The sequence below is a fragment of the Phoenix dactylifera genome, chromosome 3 (assembly GCF_009389715.1).
Source record: "Phoenix dactylifera cultivar Barhee BC4 chromosome 3, palm_55x_up_171113_PBpolish2nd_filt_p, whole genome shotgun sequence".
In the NCBI taxonomy this organism is placed as follows: Eukaryota; Viridiplantae; Streptophyta; class Magnoliopsida; order Arecales; family Arecaceae; genus Phoenix; species Phoenix dactylifera.
Genome location: NC_052394.1, coordinates 12,641,701 through 12,658,078, shown reverse-complemented (window position 1 = coordinate 12,658,078; position 16,378 = coordinate 12,641,701). Strand labels below are relative to the sequence as shown.

Sequence of the window (16,378 nt, the reverse complement as noted above, 5' to 3'; positions counted from 1 at the left end):
AGGGAGCTGAGGACCCTGGACTCTTTGCGAGCCCTCGGGAGGGGCAACGACCTGACCGAGCTCTTGCGGGAGGACGCCCTGGCGAGCGTGGGTCTGAGCTCGGCGCGCCCCGAGGGTAAGGGCGGTTGCATTATTCTATTTATTTATTTCTTGTTCTCCGTCTTTACGGTCACTGGTCTGACTCCTAACAAAATTCTTGATTTCAGATATTCCACGCATGCCGACCAGCAACACATCACTTTTCTCTCGCCTGAGGAGGCGAGAGGCCGAGGCCGGGGGTGCTGCACCCCAGCCTCGGAAGAGGGCGAGGACAGACGGTGCTTCTTCGTCGGCCGGGATGAGTGGCCCCGAGGCGGGGGCCCCTGCAACGGACCCGAGGCGGGAGCGGGTTGTTGGTGATGCGGGCCCGTCGGCCTCTCCTTGCCCTACCCCCCTTGCCCAGCGGGGGGAGCCGTCCGTGGTCCGGCCGCAGCAGCCAGGACCCGGGCTTACCCGAGGCACCGAGGCGAGCGGCTCCGGGACCTCGGGTTCGATCGTGCCGAGCTCTTCCCGGGCTTTCCGAGAAGAGTCGGTCGAGCCGGACTCTTCTATTCCCGAGGGGCGCTCGGCCTTTCAAGATGCCGAGGTCGCACGCTCCATGTTGCGGCGTGCGGTGCTTCCAGCGGACCGGGCCGTGTTCCGGGGTATTTCGCTGGAGGAGGTCGTCGGCAGTGCTTACTGCAACACCGCCCGGGTAAGCTTTCTTCTTAATTTCCCCGAGTTTTTAGCGTACATATGTGCTTTTCAACTCACAATACCCTCGTTTCTTTCTTTTCAGCATATTCTCGAGCTCGACACCATGGTGTTCATCGCCCATGGGTATCGGGAAGAAGTTCAACAGCTCGGCCAGCAACTGGAGCCGGCCAAGAAAAGAGTCGCCGAGCTGGAGGCGGCGTTGGCCGCGGCCGAGGCTCGGTGGGCAGCCACCGAGGCTGAGCGCCTTGCCATGGTGGGGGCGCTCGAGGAGGAGAAGGCGGCTCATGCCCTGACCAGGGCAACCATGCGCGGCACGGAGGCACGCTTAGGGGAGGTCCAGGCCAGGGTCGCGGCCCTCGAGTATGAGGAGGGGGTCTTGCGCCTCTGACTCGGGCAACTTGAGGCCCGGGAGAGGAGGGCCCTCGAACGAGCCGAGCATGCTGTGGAACTCTTCAAAGAGTCGCAAGAGTTCCGCGACATGTTGGAGGAGGAGACGGTCGACGGTTTCCTTCGAGGCTTCGAGAACTTTCGGGAGCAGGTGCGCCGGTACTGCCCTCAGTACGACTTCTCGACGGTCCGTCCGAGGGAGGACCGGGGCTGGGGGTCCGACGTGCAAGCCCTTCCTGCCATCCTGACGTCCGAGGCGGGAATATACGAGCAGGACCCCGCCGAGCCTTCGACGGGGGTAGCCGAGGCGGGCGGTGTCATGGAGGCGGCTCCGGCGGCCGAGATCGACGCTGTCCCGGAGGCGGCGCCCGAAGCTCCTGCTCCCGGCCCCGAGCCTGTTCCGGAGGAAGATCATGAGGTCATCAATATGCCGGATGACCCCCCAGATGTGGCTCCCGCCGCTTAGGACTTAGCATATTTTTCTTTTCTTTTTCATTGTATCCGGGGTCGGCCCTTGAGTGGCCGACTTCCAATTTTGTAATTGGCCTTCCGGCCCTTTATTAATGAAGAAATGTTTTTGTCATTCTGTGTTCATCTTTCCCTCTGTTGTCGTGGATGAGGCTAGAACCTTAGCTAACCGCCTCGACGACCTCTAACTTCGTATTTTAATCTTTGGGCTGCTTAACGAAGCTGCCCTTTTCCCTGGCAATATCTTAGCCTTCTCGGATTCCAGCCGTCTCGACCAAAGGGAGCTCCGAGCTTAGGTTTCTAGAAAATTTCTCTAAGTCCTATAACTCGGATCTTAGAGTCGTGGGAGTTGCCACGTTTGGCCTTTAGGAAAATCTTAAGGCACCGAGGTCGGGCCTTAGCCCTTCAAGTGGGACCGGAATAGGTCTATTCGTGCCGCTATTCGGAGAGTTTAGTCGGGTTTCCGAACTCAACTCCGAACCTCTCATAGGGAGCGCGGGCTAATAAACAAGTTATTGCCGAAGGTTTTCATAGTTATCGTTCTCGGACCCTGCCGAGATTTCGGTGAACAAGGCTGGGATTCCCAAAAATTGCCTTGGTACCTGTGCTTGGCTGGTACATTCGTGGCCGGGACCACTTTCTCAGCTGGACGTCGGAGTTTACTTAGAAGAGCCGAGTTGGGCCCTACTTTATGAGGCCTTAGTGCGGATTGCGGAGACTTGATGAACAGAGCAGGCATAATGAAGTTGGGAGGTCGGTCTTAAGCCGACCCAACGAAGAAGCCCGGCTTTGGGGCAAAATAAGACTCCAACATTGGACAAGATCCCGCTCGGCAATATGTAGATAAAATTTGACAAGGAGGGCGTCTAGTTGGGTGTACCTCTTACATTCTCGGGGTCATGCTTCGCATGGTGGAGTAGGTCGCTTCCCTTCCTCGTCGACCTCCGGCATCATTTTTGACTTGTAAAAGGGGCTCGGGCTTCCCATGGACCCGGCGACTCCTGCCGGAGTTGAGAGGATCTGGGGAGGCTCTGTTGATTTGTAGCCCTTTTTGAGATCGAGGGGGCTTAAGACCCTATGGTCGGACCTCGGAGCGCCTCAACCTTGGTCGAGGGATCTCACGTCAGGTCGGCGGGTTCGTGGACGCTTTGCTGACCTGTGATACCTCCCGAGGTCGAGGGAGTCTGGTTCTCTACGGTCGACCCTCGGGGCATCCCGACCTTAGTCGAGGGGTCGTTCGCTTTGGGGATCGGGGATCGTCGACCGCTCCCGGGGGTCCACTTTGCGGCGCCCCGGGTGGAGCCACCCTTTCCACCCCTCACGGCGCCTTCCCGAGGTCGAGGGAGTCTGGTTCTCTACGGTCGACCCTCAGGGCATCCCGACCTTAGTCGAGGGATCGTTCATCAGGTCGGCTGGTCTGGGCACGCTCTACCGACCGGCGACGCTTTCCGAGATCGAGGGAGTCTGGTTCTCTACGGTCGACCCTCGGGGCATCCCGACCTTAGTCGAGGGATCGCTCGCTTCGGGGATCGGGGATCGTCGACCGCTCCCGGGGGTCCACTTTGTGGCGCCCCGGGTGGAGCCACCCTTTCCACCCCTCACGGCGCCTTTCCGAGGTCGAGGGAGTCTGGTTCTCTACGGTCGACCCTCGGGGCATCCCGACCTTAGTCGAGGGATCGTTCGTCAGGTCGGCTGGTCTGGGCACGCTCTACCGACCGGCGACGCTTTCCGAGGTCGAGGGAGTCTGGTTCTCTACGGTCGACCCTCGGAGCATCCCGACCTTAGTCGAGGGATCGCTCGCTTCGGAGATCGGGGATCGTCGACCGCTCCCGGAGGTCCACTTTGTGGCGCCCCGGGTGGAGCCACCCTTTCCACCCCTCACGGCGCCTTCCCGAGGTCGAGGGAGTCTGGTTCTCTACGGTCGACCCTCGGGGCATCCCGACCTTAGTCGAGGGATCGTTCGTCAAGTCGGCTGGTCTGGGCACGCTCTACCGACCGGCGACGCTTCTCGAGGTCGAGGGAGTCTGGTTCTCTACGGTCGACTCTCGGGGCATCCCGACCTTAGTCGAGGGATCGCTCGCTTCGGGGATCTGGGATCGTCGACCGCTTCCGGGGGTCCACTTTGTGGCGCCCCGGGTGGAGCCACCCTTTCCACCCCTCACGGCGCCTTTCCGAGGTCGAGGGAGTCTGGTTCTCTACGGTCGACCCTCGGGGCATCCCGACCTTTAGTCGAGGAGGCGCTACGGGGGGCCGCGAAGGTACTACCCCGTTGTTGGTGTTGAGCGCCACGGGGGACTGCGAAGGTACTACCCCGTCTTCCCGAAGTGTCGAGGGGTCTGGGCACGCACTGTCGACACTCGGGGCATCTCGACCTTAGTCGAGGAATCTTGCTCCAGTCGACGTTTCACCGTCCTGCGATTCTTCCCGAGGTCGAGGGAGTTTGGGACTCTACGGTCGAGCCTCGAGGCATCCCGATTTTGGCCGGGGAATCTGAGGATCACAGACGACCCAATATTAGAAGAGGATTACAGTCATCAAAACGAGAGAAATATTTGCAGAAAAAGGAGCTGAGTCCATTATCCTGATTATCTTGAACCCCTTGGGGTTTCACTGGTAGTACATTCGTAAATTCTCGGAGTTCCAGCTTCGTGGGATCAGAGTCCCTTCCAGGGACTTCAATTTGTACGCCCCTGGCCGTTGTACCCGGGCGATTTGATACGGTCCTTCCCAGTTTGGGGCGAGCTTTCCTTGCTCGGTCGGTTGAGAAGCCTCGGCTTTCCTGAGGACGAGGTCCCCTACTTTGAAGAGCTTGGGCTTAACTCTGGAGTTGTAGTATTGGGCCGTTCGCTGTTGATATCTCGCCATGCGCACCCGGGCGACCTCTCTTGTCTCTTCGACGAGGTCCAAATTGCTCCTGAGCTGGGAGGAATTGGTATCGGGATCGTAATGCTCCACCCTCGGAGAAGGCAAGCCGATCTCCAATGGGATGACGGCCTCGGTACCGTATGCTAGGTTGAAGGGGGTCTCTCCCGTGGGCAGTCGGAACGTGGTCCGGTACGCCCAAAGGACATTGTACAAGTCCTCGACCCACTGTCCTTTGGACCGATCAAGCCTAGCTTTGAGTCCCTGCAAAATAGTTCGGTTAGTTACCTCAGTTTCCCCGTTTGTCTGGGGATGGGCAACCGAGGTGAAGCGATGATCAATGCCGAGCTCAGAGCAAAACTCCCTGAAATGAACATTGTCAAATTGTCGACCATTGTCAGATATAAGGATACGGGGTAGTCCGAATCGGCAGATTATAGACTTCCACACGAAGTCCCGCATCTTTTGCTCGGTGATCCGGGCAACAGGTTCGGCCTCGACCCATTTGGTGAAGTAGTCGATGGAGACGACCAGGAACTTTCTCTGTCCGGTGGCCAGGAAAAAGGGCCCCAGGATGTCGATCCCCCATTGGGCAAACGGCCAGGGGGCGATGATGGAGGTCAGCAGAGCTGAAGGTCGGCGCTGGATATTGGCGTTTCGTTGGCACCGATCGCACTTGCGGACGAAATCTGTTGCGTCCTTCTGGAGTGTGGGCCAGTAGTATCCCTGCCGCAGGATCTTATGGGCCAAGGCTCGACCCCCCAGGTGATTTCCGCAGATCCCTTCATGGACCTCTCGGAGGGCGTAGTCCGCCTCGGAGGGGCGGAGGCATCTGAGAAGGGGAGAAGTAAATGATCGTCGATAGAGTTTATTCTCGTACAAGACATACCGGGGAGCCTGGCGCTTGATTCGGCGAGCCTCCGTCTCGTCATGAGGTAGAGTTCCATCCTGAAGATAGCAGACGAGCCCGTCGATCCAGCTTGGCTCGAAGTCGATGCACATAGTGGGCTCGGGTTCCTCCGTGCTGGGGACCCGAAGATACTCGAGCGCTGTTCCCTTGGGAAGCTCGCTCATGCGGGAGGTGGCCAGTTTGGATAGCTGGTCTGCCCTGAGGTTTTCCGCTCTGGGAATATACTGAATATTGAAAGAATTCAGGGCAGACGTGAATTCCCGCACCTTTTGGAGATACTTTTGCATGGATGGCTCTTTAGCTTCAAAATCTCCTTGAACCTGGTTCACCACCAGCTGGGAGTCGCTGAAGGCCGTCAGGTCTCCCACTTTTAGTTCTTTCGCCAGCTTGAGCCCGGCGATGAGAGCCTCATACTCGGCCTCATTGTTCGAGGCCGGGAACTCGAGGCGCAGAGCTTGCTCGGCCACCACTCCATCTGGACTGGTGAGGATAAGTCCGGCCCCGCTGCCCCCCGGGGTCGAAGACCCATCCGAGTGCAGGACCCACGGCTGCTTCGGGGTCTCCTCCACGGACTCAGATGGCGGCTCGGGGTCGTCCGGAAGGGTGCACTCCACGATGAAGTCAGCGAGTATCTGAGCTTTGATAGCCGGCCTGGGCCGATATTCTAGGTCGAATTCCCCGAGCTCGACTGCCCATTTGGTGATCCTCCCCGCACGATCCGACCTCTGCAATATCTGCTTCATAGGCTGGTCGGTTAATATAGCTATCGTGTGGGCTTGAAAGTAAGGCCTGAGTCTCCGAGCCGAGATGATGAGAGCGAAGATGGTCTTCTCAAGTTTAGAATATCGGGTCTCAGCATCCCTGAGAACCCGGCTGGTGTAATAGACCGGCTTTTGGAGCTTGTCTTCTTCCCGGACGAGGACCGAGCTTACTGCAGCTGGGGAGACGGCCAGATATAAGTAAAGAATTTCGCCTTTCTGGGGCTTGGTGAGCAGCGGGGGAGAGGCCAGAAGGCTCCGAAGCTCTTCAAAGGCTTGCTGGCATTCTTCTGTCCACCGGAAGTTTTTCGGCCGTTTGAGGCTCTTGAAGAAGGGGAGGCAACGCTCGGCTGATCGAGAAACAAACCTTCCCAGGGCGGCTACCCGCCCCGCGAGCCGCTGCACCTCCTTAACTGTCTTTGGAGGCGACATCTCTTGCAGTGCCCGGATTTTCTCCGGGTTGGCTTCAATTCCGCGTTGGGTCACTATGAAACCCAGGAACTTGCCCGAGGTGACCCCGAACGCGCACTTCGCCGGATTGAGTTTCATTTGGTATTTTCTGAGCTTGGCGAATGTCTCGTTGAGATCGGCTATGTGGTGTTCCGCCGCTTGGCTCTTTACCAGCATGTCGTCCACATAGACTTCCATGTTCCGGCCGATCTGGTCTTTAAAGATTTGGCTGACCAGTCTCTGATAGGTGGCCCCAGCGTTTTTCAGGCCAAAGGGCATCACCTTGTAGCAGTAGGTGCCCTTGTCGGTGATGAAGGCCGTCTTCTGGCGCCATTCGGATTTGGTTGTATCCTGAAAAGGCGTCCATAAAAGTTAGCAGTTGGTGTCCTGAAGTGGAGTCGACGAGCTGGTCGATGCTCGGGAGAGGGAAGCTGTCTTTTGGACAGGCCTTGTTCAGGTCGGTGTAGTCCACGCACATACGCCATTTTCCGTTGGCCTTCTTTACGAGGACTACGTTGGCGAGCCAATCCGGGTAGGAGACCTCCCGGATGAAGCCGGCTCCGAGGAGTTTGTCCACCTCCTCGGCCGCAGCTCGTTGTCGCTCAGGGGCGGAGCCTCTTTTCTTCTGCTTTACGGGCCTGCTGGTTGGCCTCACCTGGAGTCGGTGGACCATGACCTCGGGATCAATTCCTGGCACGTCCGCGGGCGACCAGGCGAAGACGTCAGCGTTGTCCCGCAGGAAGCTGACGAGGCGATTTCTCTTATGGGCGCCGAGGCCGGAGCCAACCTGCACGGTTAGCTCGGGAAAATTTTCTTGTAGTGGGATTTGAATAAGGAGCTCACCGGGCTCTACTTGCTTCTTCTAGAGAGTGTCCCTCGCATCGAGGGTTTCTATGGGCAGTGAAGGGCCCATCGGGCGGTCTGGTGCCTCGGCTGGTTGCTTTACTGTGTGGGCCGCCATGTAGCATTGCTTGGCGACCAGTTGGTCTCCGCGGACCTCGCCCACTCCTTGGCCGGTGGGAAACCGCATGAGCAAATGGCGAGTTGAAACCACGGCTCGAAGGGCGTTTAACCCTGGGCGCCCAAGGATGGCGTTGTAGACCGAGGGCAGACGGACCACCAGGAAGTCCATCCTCACAGTGCTCTCCCGGGGGGCGAGGCCAACTGTGACAAGGAAGCTAGCCTCACCTTCAACCGGGACCGCATCTCCGGTAAACCCGACCAGCGGGGCATTGATTCTCCGGAGGTGTCCTTCTGTCAACCCCATTTTTTGGTAGGCATGGTAGTACAAAATGTTGGCTGAGCTTCCATTGTCAACTAGGACACGCTTTACATCAAACCTATTTACAATCATTGAGATGACCACAGCGTCATCGTGAGGGGTCTCGACCCCTTCTAAGTCCTCGTCTGAGAACGAGATGACTTCATCAGTGCGTGGGCGCTTCGGGGGTGCTCCTTGGGCGGCTGTTCCTGCCGAGGTCCGCCCAATCATGTTGATGGTGCCGGCGATAGGCCTGTTGCCGCCAGGATTTTCGGTTGGTGCAACATTCTCCGCCGGCCTCCTTTCCTCATGTCGGTTCCTCACGAACCGGTTGAGTACTCCCCGTCTGATGAGCGCTTCTATCTCATCCCGGAGTTGGAAGCAGTCCTCCGTGTCGTGCCCGCGATCTCGGTGGAAGCGGCAGTACTTTCTGGAATTTCGGGGAAATCCCGTGTCTCGCATAGGAGGCGGGGGTCGGAAGAAGTCCCGGCCCTCAATTTCCATCAGGATCTCGGCCCGAGGAGCATTGACGGGTGTATAGTTCTCGTACCTCGCCTGGTGCGCCCGGGGCCGTGGTGGAGACCTCGGACGAGGAGGTGTCCTCTGCCGAGGTCGCCCCTGCTGACGGGGCGGGCTCCTCAGTCTGGGGAGATTCTTCTCTCGGCGGGGAGACCGGCTCCTTTGTCGACCGCGCTCCTCGCGGCGCTTCTTCCGCTTCTTCGAGCTGGGCTCGATTGCCCCCCGCCTGGAGGCGACTGCCTCCTCGGCCTTGGCGTACTTCCGGGCTCGGGCCAGCATTTCGGTGAAGTCGGCCGGGAAGCTCTTCTCGATGGAGAAGAGGAATCGGTAGGAGCGGACCCCAGTCTTCAGAGCCGACATGGCTATCGACTGGTCTAGCTCGCGAACCTCCCATGTGGCGGCGGTAAAGCGGTCCAGGTACTCTTTGAGGGGCTCCCCCTCCTTCTGCTTGACGTCTAGGAGGGAGTCTGATGTCCGTTGCTGGCGCCGGCTGGCAGCAAAGTTGGTGGCGAACTGCCTGCCGAGCTGCTCAAAAGAGGACACCGTTTTCGGCTTCAGACCAGAGAACCAAAGCCGAGCGGTCCCTCGGAGGGTTGCTGGGAAGGCCTTGCAGAGTATGGCCTCCGAGGACCCTTGTAGGGCCATGAGGGCCCGATAACTCTCCAAGTGGTCGAGGGGGTCGGTGATTCCGCTGTAGGGCTCCACCTGAGGCATTTTGAACCTCGCGGGAACTGGCTCGTCCTCGATCTGGCGGGAGAAGGGGGACTTGGTAGTGAACTCAAAGTCCCCTTCCTGTCTTGCCTTCTTGCTGTGGAGTGCCGCAATCTGGCGCTCCAGATGCTCGACTTTTCAGTCGAGCTCCCCCACCCGTGGGATTGTCGCTGTGGTTTGCGCCAGCTCACGGTGATCCGGGGCTGACTCCGCCTCAGAAAGTTGGGGTCTCCGGTCGAAACCTTCTCCCGGTAACTCTCTCCGGGGAGAAGCTCGTTCTCCATTGTTGGCTCTGGAGGAGCCATGCAAATTTTGGCTGGGGAGAACCGGGCCGTTGGGGAGACACTCCGGCGGGGCCTGGGCCTGCGGGGGAAGTGCCGGTAAAGCCTCCACGCGCCGCAGGCCCTGAACGGCGGCGGCCAGGGCCTGGACTTGCTGTACCAGGGCATTGAACTGTTCCGGCTGGACCTGAGGAGCTGGGTCAGCCGGGGTTGGAGAATTCTGGACGGAGTGTTCAGGACTTTGCGGGGGACGCCGGGAGACGTTAGAGGCTCCCTTACTTCTCAACTTCATGACTGCTACTCGGGCCCTTCCTCTAGCGCCAACTGTTGCTGGAAATTGGACCCGGGGGCAATCTTCGATCGAGGAGAGGGAGCGACTGTTAGTCCTCACGGCGGGGCGGCGGTCTGTCGGCGGGCGGCGTCCTCCGTCCAGGGCGGTCGGAGAGAAGGAACAGCAGGTCCTCGCAGCGGGGCGGCGATCCGTTGGCTGGCGGCGTCCTCCGTCCGGGTGCCTGCACATGAACCGGTGGCCGGGTTCTCCGGCGCCGGCCCTCCGACGCTCAAGTCAGGGAGGGGGCAAATAGTGGGGAGAAGGAGATAAACAGTGATTTTTAGGTGTATGAATGTTCCCATCCCCTCTTGAGAGGCCAAGGCTCCCTTTTATATGCGGGGGTCGGTTTACCTGTGATGTAACAGGGCGAGGCCGTAGTACGGCTTGGCATGTTGTTTAGGTCGGCGCTCGGTCAGGCGAATCATTGCACTGATGTCGGCGGCATGGCTGAGATCAGAGACTTATCATAGTCGACTAGACCTTGCTGGGTCGATTTGCCGTGGAGAGCTGGGGACCCGTAGGTGTCAGGAGCCATGCACATTTATTGTGGAGTAAGCCAGAGATCCGCATTTATTATGGAGTAAGCCGGAGATCCGCATTAATGGTGGAGTAAGCCGGAGATCCGCATTTATTGTTGAGTGTGCCGGAAGATTACAGCGACCATGTGCAATGAATGCCGGAGGGGTGTTAGAGTATGGTCCTCGGACATCGGAGTTTCTCTTAGGTCGGAGGTTTCGGGGTCGGTCGTCTTGTGGCCGATCGTTCCGAGGTCGGACGCTGACTTCGGCTGTCCGGGGTCGGAGGTTGTACGGCTTCTTAGGGGCATTTATGTCATTTGGGGGGAAACTTTATTCCCCCCAACAGTTTTATTTAAGAATATATTTATAATGAATAGATCAGACAAATTACACACCCATATTATGTTTTAATTAAAGAGTATATTTTACTCTCTATATTTCTCATGTTTTAATCATTTCTTAAATCTCGAAATAGAGTGGAATATTTTTAGAAAAACCAGTGAGATGTGCGTGCGCTGCACAGGTATGTTGATGCAAAGAAGTAACCTTGTTTGAAGTATTGAATGTTGGGCTCTTCTGATGCCATATCCTTTGTATATGGGAAGGTTTGGTGGGAGGTGACTGTTATTTTCAAGGACCAAGCATCTTCGGTATTAGACAACAATGGCCACTAGAGGGTGATCACTGCAAAAGAATGGGCTGCTATATTTTTAGAGGTGAAAAATTTTCTATTCCACTTAAGACCTAAGGCTAAACCAGATCGGATACGGATTGGATACCGGCATATCCATATCCATATTTGTTTTATTTGATGAATACATATACGAATATGAATGTTAGTCGGATGCAAAAATTTATATCAATATTTTTCTATATAGGTACTGATATAAATCCGATACTAAAAGTATCAATATTTTTCTATATAGGTACTGATATAAATCCGATACTAAAAGTATGAATATAAATATGGATATAAGTCAGAAAATTAAAAATTTATGACTATAAAATCAAAGAAATTACTAAGTAAAAGGTAAAACAAGCTAAGGTCATTCATTTTCTTTAAAAGTTCATTAGTGCTACAAAAATTAAATAGAACCACAAACTAATTTGCATGAACATGTTGTCTCGCTGCAATGCTTGTCTCTCGCCTTCAACCTATGACAATCTCCAACATCAGATTATAATTATATAACTCTTCCTTTCAGTGGGCAACTTTTTTTATTTGATGATATTTTGTTGTGAAAAAGGGTGCTAAATGTGCTATACTTCAAATTCCATAAAAGAAGCATGACAAAAATGTAAGTAATATGTAAATCAAACTAAAAAACTCAGGCAAACATGAATAGTGGTATTAATTCTTAGATGCTTGTGGTATAAGAAGAGCTTAAGTAGGTATTTCAATAAGCATAGTTCACATAGTTCACCTGTAAAGGAATCTCCAAGAATCTCATAGTCGCTGGTTGTGTTTGAGTAGGAAAAGCCTACACCTACTGGAGACTCAAGGAACAGTAAGTTGGCCTCTGCAAAATTAGTTAACAATTATTAGCGCATTTATTTTGGTTAACCAAAGAAAGTTTATGTGTATTGAATTGTTACTGCTCTTGGTTATGTTAATGTGAATGACTGTTATGCAGGTAAAGTACATATTCTGGTATATTTTATATCCTTACATTCTTTTTATCCATTTTTATGAATGTAGATGCTTATTTTGGTGGTATAAGATTACATGGTGTTAGTAATTTTGTTAAAAAGCGGTTTGGATTAGTTAATTACATAATTTAAAGTAATCAAATCTAGTTTATATATTGATGTTTTAAATGAAGTCCTATGTGAAGTTCTTAGAATTTGAAGAATTAAGTTGGCTTACCACTCTTTTTATAACAACGAAGGAAACTAGGAATTATATGATATGTTGGTCATTCAAATTAAGGATGACAAAAACACACTTATCTTCTGCTACTTATGGGATGCAAACAGCAAGTGGTGGTCCTAAAATATTTTTATTGGATTGCTGGCCAAGAATTAAAATCATTAGATCTATGTTATGGAGCAACCACAAATGTTTTGTACCTTCATGCATTGCAAAGAGCTAAACATTGCATAGCTAACGGAACAGTGGAGGCTACACCAAAAATAGTCTATAGCGATGGAATTTTAGTAATGTTCGGCAAAATGTGTTTCTATGAAAGTTTTCTTGTAATAGATTTTAAAAAAATATTACAAAAGATATATAATATTGTAGCAGTTTGTCAGAAGTGTTACTGAAAAGTTATTATATAATGATGGTATATATACCATAAAATCGGCACATATTCTATAGTAACAGTTATAATTTTTTTTTAAAAGATCTATATAATATTATAATGGCTATTTATAGATATTGCAATAATTTTTTTATGTTGGGATAATTTTTTTCTAGTTAAATAAAACTTAATTAGCATTATATACAATTTTGTTGCACGATACTGACTATTTATTGATGAAATAAATTTTGCTCCCCATACATCATTGTATAACTAATAGTTTTGATTGCTAATTTTCTATAATTTATTTTTTATGATAAATTAGTATCATTGCAAACTAATTTGGATTCTTTGTGATGATAGTATTTCATCACTAAATATATTACATTTGCCTAATGATGTTTAGAAGTAATGAGGTTTTAAATACATATATTGATCAACTATTATATGTTCTATTTGTACTTAACAAATTTTAGCAGGTTAAATATGCTATTTTCAACTTCATTTGGCCAAACCTACTAACTGAACGGGTTACATGATCAGTCAAGTTGGATAAATAGTTGGAGAAATGTAGGTTTGCTTTAGCTTGGGATTTTTAATCTATTTTATAATAATTTTACAAACATTCATAACTATTAATTTAGTAAAGATGTGTTATAAATAATTTATTAATATAGAGGGTGCATAATGTACCTACTTTTAAGATAGGTAATCTTTAATGCTTATTGATTATTAGAAGCATAGTAAATTTAAAGAAATTGATTATGTATTATATTTTCACCTAAATTTTTTTATGGGTTAAATATATTATTGCAACTTGATTTGACCAAAACCACTTAATGGACAAACTACATGAGTCGAGTCAGTTTAATAAATAGACAAAAATAGTTCTCGGTATAAAATTCACTATCAATATTGCAGATGATGCACCATAATTGGGTACTGATCCAATATATAATTATTAAAAACTTGCATGGAGACCGATCTAACCAAGAATTCAGATTAAAATACATAAAAATTAAAACTACTTAAATAAAATATGTAATATAACGTATTAAAAATATTCTATATTAAATACCATTACTTTTTAATTATAACATGGATAAAAAGAACCATATGCATTATCTATTTTTAAAGGACTTTAGAAAAAAATTAAATGACTATATAAATATATTGAAATTATTAGTATTTTTAAATATTTTAAAAATAGAGTTATTATAAAGAAGAAAATAGAGTTATTTATTTTACCAAAAGGAAGAGGATTGAATTTTTACAAGAACAATTAATTATTAACAAATAAAATACCATAATATAATTGGAATAAGTTTATGTTATAATTTAAACATGTTTTGAATAAGTATAATACTATAACTTCATCCTAGAAGCAAATGTTGTTGGCTACTATAAACTTTTTTTATGGTAGTTAATACAAATAGATCTCAACCAAGGTGAGTGGAAAACTACTGTGAAAACTAGATAATTAAGCTAGCTAGAGTAGCAAAGATCCTTTGGATTTCTTTTTGTAAAATCATCCTGAATGATTTTCAACACACTAATTATTATATTCTTTTTCTGTACATAAAATGGAGAACTACTAAATATTAAATTCAAGACATAAATGTTTAGTTTTTAAACCATATTTTGGCCAATAGACCTTAGGATATATCGTTGAATTCATGTAGTCCTCCTTCTGTATCTAGAAAAACCAATATCTTGGTTCATCTCCAAATCAACTTCTCTTTATGACCAAGAATCTGCTTTCTTCTCGTTAGAACAAAATTATTACATATGCATACTATTATATATGCATGCATGCATATATGTATATATGTATGTCATTTTATTTCAAGCAATACCTGTGTTCCAAGAGAATGGATTGAACTTGAGCTTACTCCCATCTTTTTCAACAAAAAAAAAGGAAGAAAACAGGGCTTGAAAGGCTCTTTCTTCGCATAAAACCGTGATATTGGATGGAGGTAGGAGAGGTGGGGCTAGATTCATTATCAAGGGGCCGAGTTCTGGTACGGTGGCAGCAGGTAGCTGTCAGATTTTCGACACCTCGGCTCATAGGGCAGAGCTGCGGGCGGCCTGAATGGGTATGTGTTATGTGCGGCGAGTGTTTCAGGCAAGTTCAGTCCTATTGAAGGGAGATTCGGTCACGGTGATCAGCCGGGTCCGAAAGGGCTCGAGCAGTTATGGAGGAGTTCATCCCCTACTCTGCGACATTTGGGAGATGGCGAGGGAGGATGTCACATTTCAGGTTGTGTATGCATATCATGATGCCAATGGGGCGGCCGACTGAGTGGCGGCATATGTTGCGAGCTACTCAGGAGGTATCTTATGGACTGGAGAGAGAAAGATACCCGGAGTACTTCGGAACCTTTTGTTTTCCAATTCTATTGGGTATATTCATACCCGTAATGTATGAAATGCCCGTTTTAGTATTTTTTTTAAAAAAGAAATGAAAATGAGAGGACCCTCTCTCTCCCTCTCGGTGCGGCCTTTTTTAAGGCTTCACCTAAGGAAACGTTGGTCCCTATTCAAGACGGTTTTGATAACTGTGTCATCCGTTAAGTTTTTTCAACACGCAAATCATTCAAGTTTATAATTGTCGTTCGTTAAGTTCTTCAACGGGCAAATTTCAGTTTAAATTTCAAAAAACCTCTTACATATATGTATATATATGTATGTTATTAATATGTATGCCATTTTATTTCAAGCAATACCTTTGTTCCAAAAGAATGGATTGAACTTGAGCTTACTCCCATCTTTTTCAACCAGGAAAGGACCAATCTCCTGCGTTGCACCATAGCCAACGGAGGAACACCCGGGACCTACACCAAAATTTAAACAGCTCAGTAGGATGGTTGTGATCCCCATCATATCACGAACAAGCAAGGATCCTTACCTCCATTGAGCCACAAGACTAGAGGCTTCTCATCAGCATGAGATGCAGCCTCGAAGAACCAATAGAAGAGGGCCCTCCCATTCTTCTTGTTCACCGTCACGTATCCGGCGTAATGCCGGAACTGGACTACTGGTTGGCCAGGCAAATCGGTGACAAGGTCTCCATTCTCAACGAACCTATTTCCTATACCACCACAAGATACTGGGTGTAGTTCATGAACAAGAAGAAAGGCTGAAGCAGCCCATATGAAGAGACCCAAACCCTTAAACAATCTCATTTCTTTATAGAGCATCAAACTAACACCCTTGAGATGAAAATGAAACTTGCCATCAACCTGCTGGTATTTATAGCACTTTTAGCATGGGACTAGATCTTTCAACATATACCAAGAAAATGGTCTTGGACATGGATGCTCAGTATCTCAAGTCTGACTTCTCTCTCTCTCTCTCTCTCTCTCTCTCTCTCTCTCTCTCTCTCTCTCTCTGAGTTTGTTACTCTATCGATCTATCTCCCAATGAAAGGATGGCTAAACTAAGGTGGCCAAAATAAATAAATGTTGTATACTAAAATTGAACGGACGAGGATGGCAACTATAACACAAATATTGGGTAATAAAGTTTTTCCAAATTTGATGCCCACCATGGTTAAATGCATGCAGGAGAGATAATAGCAACTGAAAAGAAATATTTACCTTTAATATTGAATAACATATCTATTTTAAATAACATTAATATTTGTTTACCTTTTTTACAACTAAAAAGAAATATGACTATAAATTCAAAGAGCATATCTGTTACCCAAGGTGACAACCCAAGAGGGGGGGGGAGGTGAATTAGATTTTTCTAAATTTTTAGTGCTTTAAAAAACTTTCTTAGTTGAGTGCGGTGGATACTTTCTTAAATTACTTTAATGAATTAAACTATAGCAAAGATGAAAGATAATGCAAGAATTATCACAAGTGAAGCCACAACCCAAACACCACGATGTATAGTGGTTCGGTGCACCCCAAGGCACCTACGTCCACTCGCCAACCGTC

General features: G+C 49.5%; 1 protein-coding gene across 1 annotated transcript in view; it reads right to left on the bottom strand.

The window, feature by feature from the left end:
• Nucleotides 1–15,619, bottom strand: part of LOC120110105 (serine carboxypeptidase-like 31) — a 34,028-nt gene extending 18,409 nt beyond the window's left edge. Inside the window, exons 1-3 of the mRNA XM_039124042.1 lie at nt 15,323–15,619; nt 15,161–15,268; nt 11,616–11,727 (exon numbers count right to left, since the gene is read on the bottom strand). Coding sequence (XP_038979970.1) covers nt 11,616–11,727; nt 15,161–15,268; nt 15,323–15,619 — 517 coding nt within the window. The remainder of the gene's footprint in view (nt 1–11,615; nt 11,728–15,160; nt 15,269–15,322) is intronic.
• Between the last annotated feature and the right edge of the window lie 759 nt (nt 15,620–16,378).